Source organism: Chelon labrosus (genome assembly GCF_963514085.1).
Source record: "Chelon labrosus genome assembly, chromosome: 3".
Classification (NCBI taxonomy): Eukaryota; Metazoa; Chordata; class Actinopteri; order Mugiliformes; family Mugilidae; genus Chelon; species Chelon labrosus.
In genome coordinates, this window is record NC_140339.1 from 29,196,099 (window position 1) to 29,218,799 (window position 22,701).

A 22,701-nucleotide genomic window follows, 5' to 3' on the forward strand; every position below is an offset into this window, starting at 1 on the left:
TGGTTGCTGATACAAAAAGTTGACGTCAAGTGATCAAGAAACTGACAGACTCCATGGATAGAAGACTTTTGAGAGTTATTGAAAAGAAGTGTGGCTATATTGGTCACCGATTTATTTTCTGAGATGTCAGAAATGTTCATTTGTAAAGTCTGAGTTGTTTCTTTATTATTCTGACTTTAAAAGATGAAAATAAAGAAGTGAGATGGGAATATTTTTGATTTTCTTTGAGTTACGTAATAATTGTGCACACTAATAGTTGCCTAATAATTGTGCACACAGAGATATTCTCATATAAAAGCCAAAACCAAAAGCACTTTCACTTCCTTAAATATTCAGGTTTGAGGTTTATTATCAAGAGCACTGTTGTTGTTAAATAATAAAACTAATCCTCAAAAGTACAACTTAATAATTGTACATGCGGTGTATGTGGGTAATGTTACACTGCTCACCTAGTTGACTTGTATGCAAAGAGGCAGGTAGTGAAATTACAATTACTCTGACTTTGAGGTTCTACTGTTGTTTTGATTTCACCAAACATTTAAGTGATCACCGATCATGATCAATCAGGATTTTTTTCCGACCACATTTCTTCCTCGAAGACGATGGTTCCCCACTATCCTTCCAGTTTTTAATAATGCGTTGGACAGTTCTTAACACAAGTTTAGTAGTTTCTGCAATCTCCTTGAAGCATGTTTTCTGCTTGATGCATGCCAATGATTTGACCCTTCCCAAACAGACTAACATCTTTTCCACAACCATGGGATGTGTCTTTCGACATGGTTAAGAAATGAGAAGCTACTCATTGCATCATAATTGTCCAACAGGAGTCTCGTACCCATTTGCTTAGTTAAATCCAGGTGGCAACTTTTGTTTTGGCCAGGCAGTGCATATATTACTAAGTTACTTGTTGCTATATTTTATTGACCATAAAAAGATTTGTAGTTAGCATGAACTTACCAAAACACTTGCTGAGGTTTGTCTGTTTGTCAATAAAGACTTTTGCAGAGATGACATTTCCAAACGGCATGAACATCTGGAGCAGGTCCTGGTCTCCAAACTCCTGGGGCAGGTGGTAAATGAACAAGTTTGCGCCTTCTGGACCTGCCAATGAATGAGTTTGCTTTACCAACTATACAAATATTAAACACAGCGATATTTTGTCACATTCGTTTCTTTTTATCTTTCTACCAAATGACACCTCTACAGGCACTCCACTGTTAAACAAGATAGTGCATATATTAAAAAAAAAAAAACTAACATTACAACATATAGCTGGAGTGACCTTATCTGAGGAGCGTGTCTAACATTAACACACAGACAAGGACAAGCCTTCTGTTATGGACTTGAGCTTGTTTTAAAGAGGAGCTGTTGACATGATGATCTGAGGCCATGTCGGAAAGAAGGTGGTGACATCTTACCAGTGCCGCGTCTGTTGCTGGCTGATGCAGCAGGTTTAAAACAAGACAGAATCCTTAGCAGAAGGTAAGATTAAAATACAGCACATACATCTCTACCAACCCACCGACAACAGCAGTAAAACAAATGTTCAAGCTGCAATGTGAACCTCAGGTTGTTAGCAACCCAAGAATTAAATCGTGTGTAAAATTTCATTTTGACTAGGTACCAAACTTTATGGTATTCTTATAATAAGTCATTGATTTAAATAGTGTTGAAAGGTAAACAATGGTTTTCTGATTTTTAAAAAAAACCTATAAAAACATTATTTTCATGTTTGTCTAAAAAATGTACAGGGGGATAACAACCCGAGGAATGTAATGACCAGTTCTCAAAAGAAAAGCAAAAAAAAGATAATGGATGAATGTGTACAGGGCTATGCTGTGATTTCAAATTTAAATCCATGTTGGTATTATCGTACAGTCACAAAGGCTAAACACAGATATAGTGATAAACAAATACTATTTAGCTTGCATGTTAATAAACAACAGCATGATCAAAATAGATTATCTACTGCCTTAACCCTGCTCCTGCAAATGCACAAGTAGTATTTTAGAGCACATGTGCAACTGTGGAAGCCAAAAGATCTCACAAACCTACACCCTCCTGGAAAATGCTGGTATTCAGCTGCTTTGGCGATGACTGCAGAAAGAAGTGCCAGTTTCCAAAGTCATATGGCTGCTCTAATTGTATTTTGCTTGTTTAGAATCAAATCTCCTTTCATTAAAAAACTTCAGGATATGCCTCATCTGTGTTTGGCCGCTGAACAGCAGTGCATGCATGCGCCGTATGCATGTTGACACAATCACAAGCAAGTGACTGACTGGCAGTAACTATGTTGACCATTATGGGATTGGAAGGTGGAACAAGCTGTGTGCAAGATTAGACAAAAACATGGTCTTAATCAAGCAATGAATATTTAAATGTATTATTATTTTTTAAATGTCCATGCATAAATTGTTAAATAATTAAATAAAATATTTCCAAATTATATGCTAAACATGGCAAAATATTTGTTGTGTTTTTGTTCTTGTGTTACCCTTTTAAAAGTTTACACCCTATGTGATTCTAATACAAGACTCAATCTAGCGATCTGAGCTATGAGATAAAACGACATATGAGTAGAAGCCAAGATTCACAAAATGGTATTTTCATCATTTGGTATTTTAATCATTTGAAATAGCTAGGGGTCAAGCTTGTTTTCTTTTATCTGCAAAGATAGTCAATAGTGGCCTACAGAGAAAAAAATCTGTTTTTAGGAAATATCATTATTAGTATTATTCTAAAAAAAATCCTATTCAAGCCTGCAAACTGCAGCAGTCAGAAATAAATAAAGAAATCTTTTGCCAGGTAATCGAACAATGGATCTCTGAGTTTTCCCTCACAAAAAAAATTGTGTCCATCTCCAACACTGGCTATGACAAACAGCCACTACATCCTCTTACTCTATTTACAGTGTTTAACATCCAACAATCATCTGTACTTTCCACCACACCCCATGTCATCTCCTGTCTTCTACTCCTAGCCTGCAGAACCCACCTTCCTTTTGGCTGCCTGCGGCTGAGACGTTCTGCTGGGACAGCAGGCTCTGGTTGTAAAGGCTGGGGAGTGTAGCAGCAGCATACTGCTGGATGCCTGAGTAGGCCTGGCTCAGTGCCTCCATTGTATTTCCTGAGCCATTAGATAGACCTCCAGAGCCAAGGCTGCCATTTAGTGCTGCCATACCTGCATCAGTTAAAAGAAAACATAAAAAATCTCTTACTACACAAAGCAGTACTGAAAACAGCAGAATAACACTACAGTACAGCAGGCAACTTGATTTATCAGCTGGTATATGTATGTTTCCACCAACTAGTTAAGTGACTAGTTAGCAAATGAAATATAACTGAGAAAACTAAACAAGGTAAGGACTGCAAAAACTTCTGAACAAAGCGCTGTTGCGCAAGCATGCTTATCAGGATTTACACGGTATTTGGGTTTTAATTTCAGTACAGCAACTGTAAATGAAGCCCCTGCAACTGTAAAATCAAACCAAGTGCTGATCACCTACAACACCTTGTAGGATGCTCTGTTCAATTTCTTACTGTTGTACAGGCAGCAAACAACAAACCAAGAGTAGAAATAAGTTGATAGTGTCCAGTGTTTCCCCTACTATTAGGGGGCGCCCTGCCCTCCCAACGGCACCACCTGGCCAAGTTGGTCAGGTTATTTTTAGTTCTATACAGCACCAGACCACAGGACAGAAGTCATTTAAGGTTACCTTTCCTATGGAACAGGTCTAGGTTTTTGTCTCTACAGGAGGGTGGCCACGTGTTTACAATTTTCCTCTGCTCTCTGTATTGTGCACGGGGGAGTTCCGCCCAAACGCTCAAAGACACAGACACGTGCATGCACACACCGGTGAGGACACTCAAACAAGCAGGCAGAGACCGCGCATCGGCAAATATGTTGTGTCAACTCCCTGAAAAACAGACAAAAAATTGTCGAACGAACTGAGAATAGTTATATTGACTGCTGTCATTAAAAGAAACGCATGAACACCATGATTCCAAAGTGGTTCCTCCCAAATCCTGCCCCGTCAGAGCCATAAACCTCGGGGAAACACTGGTGTCTGATGATATTTACTGCAGTGAGCACCAGAGGACCATTAAATTCACAAGGCAGCCTCTTCTGCTCTGCAAATCTTGAAACCAAATCTACAGCCTCAGTGAAACATGTGAGTTTGTGTAGATAACAAGTGCAGTCATTACCTGCAAGGGAACCCATGTTGAGGCCAGCTCCAGCACTAGCAGCCAGAGACTGCAGGGCCCCCAATGAAGCCATGGGGTTCACTGAGGAGTTGCTACTGGACGTGGGAGAGGAGCCTGCTGGGGAAACATGTCCTATTAGCTTAGACTAAAGTAATAACCAATAGGGATACACAAAAGACATCAAAATATTTAACTCTGTCATGAGTAAAAGAATAACACGTTGGTACGACAACAACTTTGCAGGCCCATGGTATTCTCTCAGCTTGCATAATCACATGCTGTTCCCACACACACTATACATGTTGGCATCTTTTCTTCACTTTGTAGTGGGCCTACTACCAAACCGTCTCAGCAGGATTTAGGGGAGTGATTGTGGAAGTGAGGCTATCTAATGCACTCCATCACTCTCCTTCTTGGTCAAACGGCCCTTAACCTGGAGGTGTGCTGGGTCACTGCCTAGTGGAAAACTAATGGTAACACACATACAAACATACATACAAACACACTGCTGTACAGCAGCACATCATGAAGGAGTATTTCTGCTTTTATGTTGGGTGATGGCATGTAAAGCTGATATCTCTGGGGAGAATAAAATCTAACTGACTTACTAACGAGGTAAAATGGGAGGATGGAAGCCAGATAATAGCAGACATCTTTACTTGTCATAGCAAGGAAGGCATGGATGTATTAAGAACATCTATATTCCACTGCTGCAGCTGTCAGAAGTCAAGAAAAAAGTCTGCAGTGAAACAGTTTTACTGTTTGTGTCTTACTTTCTCATTTATTTTTAAATGATATAGTCATTTATTGTAACATGTTTAATATAGTAAAAACTCTGAGGTGTTACAGTAGGTGTGGAGCCATGTGAAGGACATCATCACACCACAGTGCTGTAATTGGAATTTTTACCTGAGCTTGTTAGTGCACTTAGGGGGCTACTAGATGTCGTCATGGCACTGGAACCCGTTGGTGTAGCCTGTGTGGCAGTTGCTGCTGCTGCTAAAGCAGCCAAGTTCTGCATGGCATTAAGACCTGAGAAACAAATGCATAGTCAAATTCAAGACTCTACATAAAGACAGCATGTCAGGACATTTTCTCTATTAGAGTTTTCTAGCTATACATGTAGGACTGATGTAATGTAAGACTGAACAGAATTTCAACCTCAAATGCAGAGGGATGTTTTGAACCCGTAGTACATGACAAAAATACATGTTTACATAACCAAATCATAATATCTGATTCTGTGATATTTCAAGAACTGTGTGCATATTTACCTGAAACAGGGTGCAGGTTGTTCAGTGCATTCCCTGTAGAGGCTGACTGCTGCAGCAACTGTAAGTAAAGCTAAAGCCAGAGGGAAAATGGAAGTGACAGCTACGTTTAAACTCTTGAAACTGATTGTCAAAAGACTAATTGTTACATTGTGGATAAGCACACACATGCTCTACAAACACACACTCACTGCTAGGTACTGTGGCCCAAGACTGTTGAGCCCAGTAAGATTCCCCCACATGGAAGCAGCACTGAGCTGCTGCATCTGTTGCTGCAACTGTTGGGCCATGCGCTTCTGCTCCTTGTCTTTCTGAGTGTCGGCAAACTTCACTACAATGGGTGATGAACAGCCCTAAACATAAGACACAGAAAGTCACTGCACTGTGACAGTTTCAAGCAATAAATACTTGTTAAAATTATTGCAACTTAAATTCCAGTAAAATTAACCAAAATATTCGATCCATCAAGTTTGAAATCAAGGTCAGCACAATTTGTTTTTTTATTTAGAAATTCACCTCCATAGTCTGGGACTGGTGCATGGACTTGATGGCTGACTGGGCCATTTGTCTAGCTGTGAATGTCACAAACGCACAACCTGAAAGAGAAAACTATACAATAAGAAATGTTTCATTCGTAGCTCAGATAAAATTAATGTTACAATGTTAAAATAAATAATTCATAGTGAATAAAAAAAACTCACAAACAATTAAGAGGGCACTCTTATTGAAACTGAAATCCACAAAAGGAATATGATTGGAAAACATCCAACTTTAACTGGGCAAGTAGGACGTTTATCTTCAAGATAAACGTCCTACTGGTTAGATAACCAAACTCCACCATCATTAGATCATATGTCCTGGAGCTGTCAGAGGTTATAGGGTTATTGGAATAATATATTATTTTGTCAAACATTTTTCACGGACCCATTGACTACACCCTTAGATGGCCATTCTGGGAGTTACCGACTCTAACATAACAGTAAACCTGTGTAGAACAGAATATGCTGTGGTTCATTTATCAGCCGACAAGTGCAAAGGCCGATCTTATTCCTTTCAAAACAGACAGCTGCAGCAACACACTTAAACTCTCTCTGAAAAAAACAGCAGGAGACAAGTTACAAAATCTGGCAGCCTTTAATAGATGGACACGGGGCCGAGCAAAGTTAAGGTCCCTTTAGCTCTTGGAACATGAATTAATGAAACAGAGTCTGAAGTCTCCTATGATCTGTAGTGGTTAGGATATGTTTTGTTATGTTACAAAAATTATTATTATTATAACTTTTTTTTTTTTTTTTTAAAACCACTGGTTTACTGGTTACCTCAATGTCCAAGGACCTACTTGCTTGATAACTCAGTTTGGCCAAACAGAACTTACATTTAGTCCATCTGCTTTCAAACTTCTTCCATTTCACAATTACTAAAGCCACTGAGCTCAAAGCTTTAGAGATGGTTAGCCCTCTACAGTTTTATTGTGAAGCAAGTGGTGCCTTCCATTCTAAGAACTTCTAATTTTAGGGGAAACCAGCATACATTCAACATCCATACTCCCTCTCCAAACCTTAAGGGACAGGAGCGGTATTAGTTTAATTTGGATGTGTGGATCTGTATAACTTTTAGCTCATCTCTTTGGTCCACAATATTGACTTTAATAAAAATGCCCACATAATACAGACCTCATCAAATAAACCCAGAACTCTACTGTTGTTTTATTAACTGTAATGCTGTAAATCTGTATCTCTCTTAAATCTGTACTTGTTTAGTGTTCTTCTTATAGCCTGTACTTACTACCTTTTGCTACTGCATACATCAGGTTCTTCTTATAGGCTTAAGCGGTAGTACACATTTTTTTATAAGGTTATTTTTAACAGGTTGAAGATCACATATGCTCTCTGTGATCACCATGTAAACAGAAGGTAGAGTGCAGTTAGATTTTATAACTTTTCCACTGATAACAGCCACCTTCCTAAACTGAAAACAATGTTCAGAGCCCAGCCGGAGCGTGTCAAACAACTGCAGGCCAGAAGGCTAAACTGCTGAAAGCTGAAACTCACTATAAGCTCAGAAGAGGGTGCTTCCTTTTTATAGCAATTTAAAGTATTGCACATTCAATTTAAATACTAAAAATGATAGCAGAAAACAATGAAAGTATTCATTCAATGCTATCTTCTAAGCATGTTCATTATAATGCCATACCACGGCTCAGTCCATCAGGGCCTCGAAGTATCCGGCACTCCTCTATCTGTCCATATGGCGAAAACATCAGTCGGATGTCATTCTCGTTACACTTCTTGGAGATCATTCCAATAAACAGCTTTCTGTCCTCCACTGCTGTATTTAACACAACATTAAACAGACCTGCACTGTGTTAAGATACATGATGTTTCACAACATTCAGCAAGAATACATGCATACGTGTTTCTTTTGCGGCTTACAATATAATCAAAGAGACATGAGTTAAATTTAAGACAATATGTTTTAAAAGCAGAGATCAGTGATGTCTTAAGTATAGGTTCACATTCTTTCTGTCAGTTACACAAGCCTTAACAAAAAATTCTCTTTGCTTATAGGGGTTACCTTCCTACAATAATATGAGTCTAATGGGAGCAATAAAGGAAGAGACCAGCATTTCTCTTTCTGTGCAAAAGGATGTTCACTTGATCTAAACAGCTGAAGTCTCATATCAGTTTCACACAAATTTCTGGACAAAACAATATCTGTTTTAGAGGCCAATCTTCTTGACTTCAGTCATGAACTGACCCAGGTAATTCTGTCCATGTAAATTAAATACTCATCCAAGCAGACATCCTGGTGGGAGTTACAAAAAACGGTGGTAGTATAACAAAAGCGTTAATTCGGGCTGCTACAAATGCTTTTATTTTTTTTTATTTTTTTTAACTAATTTGCCTATTTATCATTTTCTAAGTAGGTGATTAATAATTTGGCTAACTACTAAATAACAAACAAGCTGAACTTTTCATTTTCCATTTCAAACTCTAACTTTTACCTACTGATAATATTCAGCTAAAATTAAGATATACCGCCTATAGATGGATATAGGAAATTAGTTTACTGTATTCTATCAATAACAGGCAAAGGCATTGTTCAGCAGAATTTAACTGTAATGCCTTATGCTGATTGTAAGTGGGCATGCACTTGTATGATTTATCTGCAAAGGGCAGCTTACACCTCTTTAGAGTGTAATGTTATTAGTAATCTATGCCGTTTAAATTTATAGGTTTACATGCACAAAATCAAACTGCTTACAACTTGTAAATGCACTGGAAAGCAGAGTTGCCATACTATCCATTAGCATCTGCTCTAGAAGTCTTCTTGTCTGGAAAAACAATAGATGAGGACATAACACATACTCCCAAGCACTAACCACCAATCAAGGAAGCTGAAAAGCTGGCTGATCTTCTCTGTGGATGTGCCTGAGCACAGTGTCTGTACTACAGTAGTGAGCTGTTTAATTTTTACCAACTTACTGGGTCTCTGTATAAAGAATTTCCACATATCTGTCATTGACATATTTGACATATAGGCAAATTACATAATCAAAGTCATCAATGACCTTCACAAGTCGTTGCAACCCTAGTGTTAGTCAACATAAGTACACACTGTGCCACAACCATCCACCAAATAACTGTCACAGATGATTAAATCACAGATTCCAGGACATCTCATACTGGCATCAGTTTTACTATTAGCACGGTAATTGACACAACATTTTATGCTAGTAGCAAAGGACAGAGTAGATTAAAAATGCTAGAAAATCCTTACCATTGTTTTTCTCACTGTCAGCTGGCTTCATCTGGATTGGGTGATGCATCTAAACAAGGCAACAAATAACACATCAGTGCTTATAACAGAAATAGTCAGTGATATTTGCAAGCTCTTGGTTCTGTAAAGTGTCTTGGGACAATATGAATTGTTAATGACACTATATAAATAAAACTGAATTTAGCTGATTTGAACTAAATAGATACACATATTCATGTGCACATTTACACAGGTACAGTCATGTGATTGTCAACCACTCGCTTTACTCTCACAACTAATTCTGACCACTGCTCAATATAATATACCTTCAGTTGCAGGACAGAATTTTCTTCCATGCACTGCCCTTTCAAATCCCTTCACAACATTTCATTTATGGGCTTTGGCTAGACCATTCTATAACCTGATCTTTGTGTGCAAAGGATTAATATCTACATGACCTGTGGTACAGTTTTTCATGGCCAACTACAGAAAAGAAGTTCCATGGACCAGCATGCACTGAAAGGGCAGATTAATGAGATTGTCACCTACCCCTGGCAGAATCTTCATGTTGTGCAGGGCATTCTGTGCTTCTAAGGCTGATTTTCGAGTGTAGTACGTTATAAAACAGCAGCCTGCCAGGAAATGAAAAGACAAAAATGTGTTAAACAGCTGATTTAGTACCTAGACTTGGTATGTATGATCAGGTTTTTTTTTATACTACAAAACGAAAGAGAAAATATCAATATAGCAACAAAAGGGAACAAAACTATAACAATAAAACACCACCTTTCATGTTCTCTCCCCTTGTCACACTCACATTCACACACATTCACCAGAAGGTGCAGGTCCTATATGCCCTGGCTGAGCCACGAATAAATAGTGAAATAGTGTTCGGTGTAACTGGAGAAGGTAGTGTGACTGAGGGACTTAGTCTTCATTCAATGCATTGTGCTCATTATGCATAACTTGATGTTTTATAACCTAAAACTCAAAATTATGGTTAAGTTCTCCAAGGCTGAGGACTTGAAGTGATTAATTAAAGTAATAGTTTGTGTTAGGCATTGTCAACTGAATCCATGATGGAATATCTCCCCTTACTTGACCCTTTCCCTGCTACCTTAACAAGTATCTCTTTACAACTGCACTCTCTGCAGAGAGAGATAGACGTTCTAGTATTATGTTAGAAGACACAGAATCAGTGGATAATTTACAAACACTCACCAGGTATAAATGATCAGAATACAGGTGGGTTACTTATTTCAAATATTTTCAGGCTTCAACAAAAAGACAGGTTGGGAGGAGACAGATGTAGCAAATTAGGAGAGAGATGTAGGTACCACCATAATTGCAATCTAAAAATGTAGGAAAGACTAGATGAGGAAACAAATACATTCGCTAAGGAGCTGTCACTGTGTGAAACAGGCCATCCTCGACTGATTGAACAGTGCTTCAAAGTATGGACAATAACCTAAAACATACTCCTGAAGCAACCTAGGAGGTACAGCACTAAAATACTGTTCCAAGTCAGAGTCTGAGTCAGTCATCTGATCTCAACCCAATCGGGCAGTCATTTCACTTGAAGAAAAAAACTAAAGGTAAGCAAAACATGGTAAAGAATAAGAAAAGAGGACCCTTTCTATGCCATGGATTGCAGATCTAAGGGTTCTAACATTTATTTCAAATAACAGACTTATAGATTGCTACCACCTTTTTGCTGAAGGCCTTGGAGAATTCTTTAGAGCTTGGCATGGCAATACCACACAATAGCAAAGAGAACAGCAGACCCTAGATGTCAGACACTTAAAGAAGACAGGTGAAATTGATTAATAAAGCATCTATCTATCTATCTATCTATCTATCTATCTATCTATCTATTGGTCTGTCGGTCTATTTGTCTATCTGTCGATCCATCTATCATCACACCTGATTCTGGTAACCACCAACTTTAAAACAAATACTAGTGTGTCATTATTCCTCCTTCATTTGGTATTTGTAAATTCTACACAAAACATTTCCCGTGCGTTTGTTACTATACACTGACCTTTACTCTGTGGTGGATTCTGGCTGCGGTCTCGGAGAACATTAATCTCATAGACTGCTCCGTAAGGCTCAAACAGCTCACGAAGCTGCTCCTCAGACCAGGACCGTGGAATCTGTCCCACAAACATCTTAATGGCATCAACATCTGGTTGGTCAGGGTGGTCCAGAGACCCATTCATCTTTTTCCCACTATGAAGACAAATAAAAGTGCATTAGATAGAGGACAAAGACAAACTGAAATGTAACCAGAAGGCTATTATAATACTGATTAGCAACATAACATAAAAAAGATGACATGTTCTGATGATTTCTGACAATCTGACATATATAGTATTAGGGTTGTCAATTGATTCATATAATTAATCGCAATTAATCACACTGTTCTTAATGTACCATTTTTCAAGCTTTTAATACATGTACCAACATAGGTGTAGATATATCTTTGCTTTATGCAAATATATGTTTATTGCAATAGTCCAAAACTATGACAAATACTGTCCTGAATATGCTCCAGAATAACCTCAAAGGTACTGTATACTCAAAAAATATGCTGTGTCTACATCGCAAACTATCCCATACAGTCTTCCTTTGGTGAGATGAAGGAAGGCAATCTGCATCAGCTATGGGCTTGGCCACCAAACGGCATTTGAGACTGCATGTACTCCGGTGGTAACTCCATTTAGATCAACCGATAAAATGCAAGTAAATTTGGTCTTGTTGAAAAAAAAAAAAACAAGTGGCAGGACTTTGAAGTTGAATTCACATCTGAAAATATAACTTTTTTCAAATCCCTTTCTGGACAAGGAGGTTTGTCTCTGCTTGATATCCACAATTGCACCATTGCTTCCTGATTTCCCACAGAGGCAAAATACTTAGTGATAGTTAGTGTAACACAGAAAGATCGGCCATCCAGCAAAGCAAGCATGGTTCAAGACGTTACTGTCAAACTTCAGAACTCTGAAACCTATCCCTTAAGTGAGCTGTGCTGCACTGTCAAAAACAGTCATGTTATAAAAAAAAAGTCCATTTTCGAAAAAGAAACGGAAAGATCATCAACTCTAGCGTAGTCAAACTTAATCATATCAGTATAGTAACACGCCATTTGGATTTCATTATAGGTTGCCGACACAGTAAAAATAGCTCTGCACATAACTGGATAGTCCTACAACCAATCAAAGCCATTTTGTTGTCAACAAATTCAACTTCACAGTGCTCAAATGATGTGTATGACTACATCTATATTACTCTTCAGCCCATTACCGCATGAACCCTGCCCAAACTATATGATTGGTGTGGCAGACCTTTGCAGGAGCATAATCACTTCCAAACAGAGGGGTTCAAGACTAACTGGGGAAAATAAATAGTGGGTAGGGAAGTTGGCCTGGCTTCCAGGCTAGATATTATCTATCTATCTACGATAAGGTGCTGCTATAAGGGCCAAATTACTTTTGCAAAAAAGGAATGGTCATATTGCACAAGAGTGCCAAGACAAGAAAAACATACGGAAAGAAACTGATGGCAGAGTTATTTGAAAATGAATTGTTTAATTATTGTTTCTTAGTGCAAACTGATCATTATAGACTTGATTTTTCAATAAGTTACATTTGAGACACCGTTTCATCTGCCACAATATTCAGTGTGAAGCGATACATCGGATGCAGAGGGTATTTGTGCAAATAATCAGGAGTCTTCCTCTATTCTGCACCTCAGTATGGGAATGGCTTAAAACACAAGTTGCTTAGAAACAATAGACTTATCTATCTTATCTAATGCAGTGATACATTGCTTAAATTTTCACTGAGCAAAACAACAAAAATTACCAAAAATACTACCCATGGCACACACTGTCACATGATTGATTGAAGACGACCAAAAACACTGGCCCATGATTGGAGCTCTCTTAACTTTTGCAACATCATACCAAGGACAGCAGATGACACTCTGGGCATTATTGTGCAATAACCAGTGCAATGAGATCGGTCTTAGGTGCAGTGACTGTGTAGCTGTTTCCAAACACATCTGCTGTTTTGTTTCACGTAGTGCAAAGAAGTATAGAATAGTGATTGAACTCATTGCCTGTAACCCACACCACTGAATACTAAACAGTATCAGAGTACCCTCTAGTGATCAAAGTGTGGAATAACAATTCTTAAGTCAATATTTAAATTGTTTTGGGATTGACCGACTCTTGAAAAATAAAGTATTATGTGCACATTTGAAAAACAAAGTTAATGTCATATAGATAATTCATAACATTTGATTGAAAAAGGTCCAATGCATGCTTCTGGATGTGATCCCAGCAGTGATGCATGCCACCTGATAAAAACTTGTCTATGAAATAACCATTCGCGTGATGGGTTTTAGCAATTGATTCCAAAGTGATTATTTATTCAGCAAGCTGCACCACAACTGGCCACAAGGTGATTTTCTGCACAATCAAATTCGGAAGCACCGAGAAGATGTCTAAAAACTTGAGGAGGAATGACACAGTTGATTTCACGGTCAGCAGCATTGGATTTGAAGAAAGAGAGAAAGAAGGGAGTTTGCTGTCAATCCTTCATCAACCTAGGTGTACATTATATTTGCATTTCTAACACAGTTGCTGAAACCTGACTGTACAGTTTCTATTTAGGTCGGTATAATAACTTCTTTCAACACCGGAACATCAAGGAAAAGTCTTGGAGAAAACCCTGGTCTGGACACACAGGATTAATGAGCTCCTGCACTTTAAACATTGCCTTCATAAACAGGCAGAATACCCAACCACTGCTCTATACTGTTACTCTGTAGCACTCTACTGTGTTTAGATGTGATACAATCACAGTAAAAACAATCACTGGCCATGCATAATTGCACTCCACCTTTATGTATTATCTTGTTCTCACAAAGTTGTTCTCTGCAAAGAACACATATTAGCCTGTCTAAATAGCCTAGTTTCTTTTTATCCGGTCCTCAAATCACTCATGGAATTAAGATTAGTGACAGCAGATGTGCAACCGGCAATGCTTGTCCTTTTAAATAGCAAATTGACTGGAGGAAGGAGCGATATTAAATTTGTTGCCCTGACTTAGCAAATTTTGTAAACCCATGCTTCCAAACAAAGTCAGTGATCAAATTATTTTCACTCTCATATGCAGTGAAGGGCAGTCATTAGGGAGAGCAGCAGAGCAGCACAGCTACAGTACCTGGCTGTGACTGAAACCTGTATACATGTTATCCATCAGTTATCCAGAAAAATCCTGTCAACAGCAGCTTATATAACTAATAAATCACATTTTAATGTATTTTGTTTACAATTCTTTTAAATTCCAGGCTTTTGGAAGCAGTAGCATTTCCTGAACCAAGGAAATATTCAACACAAATTGACTGGATATTGGTCGCAATGTTCAACTTCCCACAGGGTTTTCTGATTTGTCTTGCTAATATCTCCTGCCTTTAGTACAAGCCCTTTGGAGACTTTGAAAATATCTTTTAGTATACATGTGGGGTGGGGGAGAATTTGGCCTGAGTGTAGTTTGATAAACAGTCAACATTAATATTATCTAGTTGCTTTAGCAGGTAATTTAGATGTCTCTCTCTCTCTGCAGATTTCTCTGCAGAGCATAAGCAACTTGTCATGTTGAGCCTTCTCAGGCTATCAGAACACACAGGTATACACAAGGGAAGGGCTGGACGACATATTGGGCTTTTAAAATATATCAGTATATTTTTGAACTAGATATATGATGGAAGTGTATCGTTGATAGGGATATAGCTCCATAAAGACCAGTACAAAGAGTGTGTTCAACTATGAAACTCCCGACACAAACCATGTTGCAAAACTTAAACCCTGATGCTATGCCCTATGAAAGAAAGAGTGAGAGGTGGGTGAATATTAAGTTCTGTGAACGGTCGCAGGGGTTGGAGCCTATCCCAGTTGTCATTGGGCGAGGGGCGGGGTACACCCTGGACAGGTCTCCAGTCTATCTCAGGGCTAACACAGAGAACACCTATGGCCAATTTAGAATCACCAATGAACCTAACCAGCATGTCTTTGGACAGTGGGAGGAAGCTGGAGTACCCGGAGAGAACCCACGCAGACACAGGGAGAACATACAAACTCTGCACAGAAAGGCCCAAGTCTTTCTGCCCCAGTCTTTCCTGTATTCGAACCTGGAACCTTCTTGCTGTGAGGTATATTGTAATCACTTACTTAACACCACAAATATTACATCAGTATTAGCCTTTAAATCCTGTATCCGGTGTTCTACGCATTCTTAGTGAGGCATCAGTGCTAACCACCACTCCACTGTGTTGCCCAGGGAAAGAATATTATATATATATATATTGTATTATATATTGCCTTTCAACTAAAAAAAAATAGCAAGATATGATTCTTGATCCACACTGTCCAGCCCTACACAAGGGGTAGAGGGAGGAGAGACTGTCTACTGCATACTCAATCATGGACAACATTCTTCTGGATGGACTGAAAAATATGTTGCCCAATATAGCTTTGGCAGCTGTTAATCTACCTGGGTGACTCTTTTGATAATGAACAACATGCCAACATAATTATCAGTACGGGTTACTCAAAAATGTTGGCTGTGTATCCCCCAAAATTGAATACCACCTGATATATTGTAATCACTTTCTTAACACCACAAATATCACATCAGTATTGGCCTTTAAATCCTGTATCCAGTGTTCTACGCATTCTTAGTACATAAAGTTCAACTGGTTCCATAAAAAGTTCTGGAGGAATATCTTGCTGACACTTGAATCAACTCACAAGAAACAGAAAATGGTTTTGACGGCAATGCATTCAATTATAATAGGTGTGGTATAATGCTGGATGCAAGTGTGCCCATTCTAAGCTTAAAGCTTTGAGTTGAGGATTTCACTAAATAACAATTCTGTATATCAAACACACATTACTGACTTTAGAAAGGCTGAACCACAAAGACAAAGCACATAACGGGCTCTTCTTATTCTTAGGCCTTTATCACCCTTACACACTAAAGCACACAGTTGCACTTGGTGTATCAATCATACAATACATCACAATAAAGAACTGATTTGCAGACCAGCTCTTTGTAGCTGATTTCAGAACAACCTTGCAAAACATATAATAAAAAAGCTGGTTAGAGGGAGTTACTTACACAGGACTGGAATTCAAAGAGCAATGGTCCACCATCATCTCGGGGAGAAAATCCAGCTTAAATGAAGCCATGCTGGCAAAATCTGGTTCTTTTTTCTTCTTCTTTTAATACAGTGAAGCTAATCTTACACAGTGATCAGATGGCAGTGGTAAAGTCCAGATTGTCCCTGGCGACTGGTATAATAAGGCAACAGTGCACAAAACACAGAGGAAAACCAGCTTGCCACAAAAAAAACAATCCACATGGAAAACCTGTCCACTGGAACACAAATACAATAAACTAAATCTGGCAAAGGAAACACCTTCGTTTCAGATGGAAGAGGTGCACAAATGACAGACAAAAAGTGACAGGCCTTCAGGCTGGCTTTCCAGGTTCTAGGACTGGGACTGAACACGGCATGGAGATCATGGAGACAGAGGGATGCTGGGATAACTGGGGCCAGAGAGAGTAATGGCCATTTGGGACCACCACAATCAAAGTGCTGATGATCCACGGCCTTTGTGAACATTTCTCCTAGGCCAGCAGATCTGGTTGCAGCGTCAGATAAACAGGGTGTCAGATTGATGGTGATAAGGCCCAGTGGGCAGAGGGAATGAAAGAGGGAGTGAATAGTATTACCCAGCCAGTAGCTAATCCCTGGACTAGCCACACCAGGGGCTAACAATTAGGTTCCGGCCTGAGGGGGGCTGTGTTTGCCCTGTTGTCCTGCAGGCTGCACTGGTTTGTGTGTGGTTTGTGTGTGTATAAACAGAAGTGAGCCCATTTCTAATTGCCCTTTGTGCAGTCCACAGTGCACACACAAACTCACGTGCACACAGATACCTACACATATGATTACAGACGAGCTCCAGGGATATTTGTAACATAACACTAAGCACGTTTTTGTCAACAAGTTTTGTTTGTTAGAATAACCTTGCAAGCTACAATCTGAAAAGAGACATGAATCACTGTGACTAGCACAGCTTAAAAGTTGTGACACACTGTCCAGTTTATATGCCATTTGACCCAGCCTCTTTGTATGTGGAGCTGCTGCACCTACAGGAACTATAAAAAATCGAGCAAATCAAGCAGTATATTTGCTGATCTGGACTTGTCATTGCTCTTGCATGTTCAAACTAGAATTAACGTGTTATGGTTGTAACAATCCACTGACAAGTTAAAGTAATCAGTTTATCATTAAATAAATAGTTCATGACGAAAGCTGCAACATATTCACAGTCTACTTAATAATCAACTTAAATTATGTATCCACTAAAGCCAGACTTTCAGTTTCAGAAGTGCACAGTAACAGTTTTTGTCAACACTGAAAACACAGCCATCTTATTAGATGCCGTGTTGAAACTGTCCAACCAACCTACTGCGACTTGGTGCTTACAATCAATGTGAGGTCCACATGGTGGCCGGCCAATTGAAGCAGACACTGGGAGCACAAAACTTGCCATGCAGCATGGCCAATTAACATGCAGTCTAAGTCAACATATTGCAGATGTTTAATATAATTTACCCAGTGTCTGTCTAGTTTTCAAGGGTAACTTTACTAGCACGCTACTGGCGGACTGCCCAAAATGTTCTAGATGGAACTTGTGCTCTTAATTTTTGTTTTCAGGGTGCCAGTAGGTGGATTGTTTGGATCAATTAGCATACTAAACCCAGGAAGTGAACCATAATAGTGCCATATAATATACTGAAAAATAAAAGCATATTTTGGAAACGTTTTTAAGGTTATTCTCATGGATGGAAGTGTCAAGTTTGAATATGGCATCACAAGCAAAATAAAACACTATGTGGTATCGGTCAAGCTTTACCTTGCACTAACCAAAACTCTTTTATGATTAACCATGTCAAATGTCTGAATATCAAACTGTAAAACTATCCACATCTCTGAGTATTACAATTTTATTTGTTTACAATTTGGCAAATGTGTAAGATAACCCACTAGTAGTTCCTGTTGAAACGTGAAAAACAAACACGGCATAAATATGGATGGATTTGATTACCTCTCAACATATCTACCACCATATCAATTCTATCTACACCGATAAACTACTTGTGTTTATGAGTGTTACACTATACTGCATATCAAATGATGATATGAAAGAAATTCAAACATCTTTTCATCATATAATACACATTATTCTTACATTTTACATGATTTGTATATTTAGATACTACCATCTGAGAAAGCGTTGAATGTCAGTGTTTATTTACATTTGCAATAAGCCTACTGTACTGTAGTGCAGATGTACCTTCATTTGTTTTTACTTTTGTAAAGGTGGACTGACTGGGTATTGACAGATTTTCCTAAACCTTCTGTTGTTTCCAACACTGCGATCAGAGTTCAGAGTAGGATGAAGGCTGCTTACCCCCCTAGTGCCAAGCTGGAGACTTCCGAGGTAGGGAGGGGGAGTGTGGGCTGTCCAGTCTGCTCTGGAGACACATACAGGGTTTCAGGGTCGAGGCTATCCATCCAGGGCCTAAAGATACTACTACTGCTAACAGATAAAAACACAAGACCCACAACACACCAGAACAAGACACACAAAACAATTACAAACACATCACAAATATTTACACATTTACAAATACACTACAAATGAATCACAAATACTTAGACATTTAACAAGACACTCACTCAACACATGCACAAATAAGCTAAAGCTAAAGTTTAAGCGGAGAGCAGACAGGTTGAGATAGGTCATTAAAAACATCCAAGACATATATGACTGATAAACTCAGATCTTGGGCTTTTATCACAAAGTATAGATTTTTCCATGGGGTTGGTTGGATTTAGTGTCAACGTGACAAGCTGTGATGACATGCTGTCCAATACTGCCCTAAAACAAGGAACAGCCACACAGGACCCAGAAAAACAGAAGTCAAAAGCTTTCAACTGGTACAATAGTATGAGGCTTTAACTGTGATATTGTGTCATTTGATTTGATTTTTGGTTTAAATTAAATCGAATTAGCATCAGCCAGCATTTTTGCTGCCAATTACCGGATTGCGTGTGGTTTCAAAAAGGGGTATGTTCTGCTGCTCTGGCCCAGCTGCCAAGAGATCACAACGCAGACCACATATCTGGGGCTTGAGTTCACTTTTGGGTGTGCACCGGGAAACGATCTTGTGATTCTTGCACCATCTGACCGGCCATTACAGAGGTTGCTGATGGCCGCTAATGATCGGTGGCCTATTGGAGCACCCTCAAAAATAATATCCAAAATATTCTTTCCTCTTAATGGTTCGAAAGCAATGGACAAAATATAAAATAATGAATTGAGTTTCCTTTTTTTTTTATATGAAGAAAAGGCCATTTTTTCACCATTTTCTGAGGAAGTGGTTATTATTGAATACAATTCTCACCGTTAACAATAACAGCAATTTGAAGTAACTTTCAAATACCACCTTTAAATCATAGGATAGATATTACAACAACACTTTCCCATTAATTAATTATTCCCTGATTACTATTAATTAATTATTTCTGAGAAAATCCTCCCTTGATGCAGATGAGTAATTAAGCAGTGGGTAGTTTGTGAGCCTAATATTTCTGGAATATGTATTTCATAGATTACTTAGTACTTACTCTGTACTACAAACTACATTACCGTGTAGTTTTTGAGCAGTCCAAAGGTTAGGGGAAAGGGCTTATTTTATTTAGTTCATAGTATCATCATAGTGATACAAAAAGAAGATTATGTCTTCTTTGACTCTAGCTTACTGGCCACACTATTTGTGCAGGTTGACTTCTTATTGGAAAATCAAAATACCAAAAGATATACAGGCCAAACAACAAAGGTATATTAGCCAGGTTGTTTCCAATTGGACAGCTTGAATAGGTTCCAGCAGCCCCACAACCCTTCACAGGACAAGCGGTTACAGAAGATAAATGAATGAACGAGTGAATGTTTCCAGTTGGTTTTTAATATTGTAGGATGGAATGCTACAGAAACTACCAACTAGCTGTTAGATGAATATGTGCATATTACGTTTTCTTCATACCAGCACACTACTAATACACTATCCCACTGGTGTGTTGTGTGAGCATCAGTTTGGCATGCAGTAGTTCCCCCTTTTTTTGTCAGCCCTAGCAATCAATGTCCAATATAACATGCACAAGTGTACACGTAATAAGTAAAAAAGATATATTGCATTATATGATGTATGGTACAATATCAACATTATGTCAACTTGACAGGCTCAGTCACTGGAATGAAATGGTGATGCATGGATCAGATCTGCCACCATTCACATCACCCAAAACTAATTATTTTCTTGATTGGTTTTAAATAAACTAAATTACAGTGAACACTGCTAATCTGACCATTGTAGTGCATCCTGTCACAAATCAGTGGAACATTTGGCAAATCTGGGTTCCATCCAGTTTGGAAGGGACCCAGATACCCAGAACAGAGCACAACTTTTAGCCAAAATGTGACGACCTCTAATCGCATCAAAAACCTGGCTTGGTGTCTTCGTGTGTACAGGGTAAACTGAGCTTTTCCAAAACAATGCCATAAGCTGGCCTAGTGAGAGTCAGAACTACATTTAAGAAGGATACCTTTGGCCACTTCTAACTTTCTCTCTTAATACTAATTTTAAATGTCAGTTAGGACAACATATACAGTGCTGCTTAAACATTTTTGTGCCCTTCAGAAATTTCTACAAAAAAATATTCAAACATCAAATACACAAGTATAATATTTCAGTTCCATCTGTTTGAGTGGGTTCTCTTTGTCAAATCTCACGATTTGTGTGAAAATCCACTGATGTTCTAAACAATTTTCATGCAGAACTGTAAAAAAATCTTAACGGTACAAACACTTTTAAGTGGCACTCTATGAGAGAACACTTATATGCTAATTTTGAAAGAGATGTCTAGATATATGATTGATATATGATAGATTAATGAACTTAATCTCCACAGCACATTCAGAGGTTTGATGTTCAAAACAGAAAAATAATAAACTTGACTATAAATATGGGTGTATTTAACACAATATGGGTGCCCAGAGAGAGTACGAGGAGACTGTACAGGAGTTTAATACAGTAACAACAAGCAAAGTAACCTGCTGTTTCTGTAGGGCCACTAGAAGGTGTTGTGTGACACTAGCAACAAAGTTTAATAAACTGCTTTCTGCAATCACAAAGTTTCAATGTACCAGATTATGCAGTACCCGCTCTCTACTGTTGTCATTATTTTATTCTTGTTCTGTCTAAATGTATGACAACCATAAAATAATGATCTGGTGACAAATGCTGTGTGTTGTAGATGTTCACTCCAAACACAACCCAAAACGACCAAGATACTATGCAAAGTGATCTTTGTACACCTCGTAAGATGACAGCTTATTGCAGACATCGATTAATTGCACGTTTAAATTCAGATGAATGTGAGCTTGATTAACATTATATACATATTAGCTTTAAAAGAAAAACTTTGCTCTCCTTCATATGGCAATAAGGACTTGGCCTTACTATAAGTGGCCCGGTTTGACCTATGTTATTTGGCACTGTATAAATAACATTTAATTGAAGTGACTTAAAGACTTTTCACTTGGCAATATATGATAACACATGCATTAAGTCCATTGAATCAGTTAGAGTGGTCAAGTCCCCTTTTGACATCAACGTTAATTTGACAGGGAGGAGTGACAGCACTGACTTCCGTGTTCGGTGACATCAAGTGCATGGCCACTTTCTGGGACATACATGTATGTATGTATGTATGTATACAATTACCTACAGACCTTTCAACGGCGTAGGGGGAACGCCCCATAGTTGCGCCGCTACACAACATCCGAAACATGCATTACAGCTCTCTTATGCCAACCAACTCTATCATGATGTAATTTTTATCAAAATACTATCATGTAGTCGAACTACCACTCAACCCACAAAAGTAGATTGTACAACAAGCTCTGACGGTCAGCCGTTGTAGCTAAATGACCAGGACAACAGTACTCACAGAGCTTCAGCGCAGCTGGTGTGTTGTGTTAACATTAGCTAGCTACACTAGCGTCTCATAACTTAAAATGATGAACAACTTACCGGTGTTTCTTACGCCACTGTTAATTGGACTTGTGCTTAAAAACAAACTGTCGTTTTGGATGTTTGTTCATAAAATAGCGTTATTTCTGCTGCACCACTGGGAGAGCAGGCTGACAACTACATATGTGGAGAAGTTGTTATCTGTCACTTTAGAGATTTAGCTAGCAGCCACTGTGTAAAATGGCAGTCTACCCTGCTGAACCGTTTCCACTCGGCAACTGAAAAGGGGCCGGGGGG

General features: G+C 38.7%; 1 protein-coding gene across 9 annotated transcripts in view; it reads right to left on the bottom strand.

The window, feature by feature from the left end:
• Nucleotides 1-22,697, bottom strand: part of celf1 (cugbp, Elav-like family member 1) — a 32,194-nt gene extending 9,497 nt beyond the window's left edge. The window contains exons 1-13 of one of the 9 annotated variants that reach the window (XM_084541391.1): nucleotides 22,465-22,697; nucleotides 18,780-18,908; nucleotides 11,277-11,464; nucleotides 9,785-9,867; nucleotides 9,257-9,305; nucleotides 7,670-7,831; nucleotides 5,993-6,072; nucleotides 5,668-5,829; nucleotides 5,480-5,549; nucleotides 5,115-5,237; nucleotides 4,206-4,322; nucleotides 2,995-3,180; nucleotides 958-1,101 (exon numbers count right to left, since the gene is read on the bottom strand). In XM_084541391.1, coding sequence (XP_084397517.1) covers nucleotides 958-1,101; nucleotides 2,995-3,180; nucleotides 4,206-4,322; nucleotides 5,115-5,237; nucleotides 5,480-5,549; nucleotides 5,668-5,829; nucleotides 5,993-6,072; nucleotides 7,670-7,831; nucleotides 9,257-9,305; nucleotides 9,785-9,867; nucleotides 11,277-11,464; nucleotides 18,780-18,883 — 1,468 coding nt within the window. In that variant the 5' untranslated portion in view covers nucleotides 18,884-18,908; nucleotides 22,465-22,697. The remainder of the gene's footprint in view (nucleotides 1-957; nucleotides 1,102-2,994; nucleotides 3,181-4,205; nucleotides 4,323-5,114; nucleotides 5,238-5,479; nucleotides 5,550-5,667; nucleotides 5,830-5,992; nucleotides 6,073-7,669; nucleotides 7,832-9,256; nucleotides 9,306-9,784; nucleotides 9,868-11,276; nucleotides 11,465-18,779; nucleotides 18,909-22,464) is intronic. The other 8 variants (XM_084541398.1, XM_084541392.1, XM_084541397.1 and 5 more) reach the window with 8 other exon arrangements.
• Nucleotides 22,698-22,701: the final 4 nt, after the last annotated feature.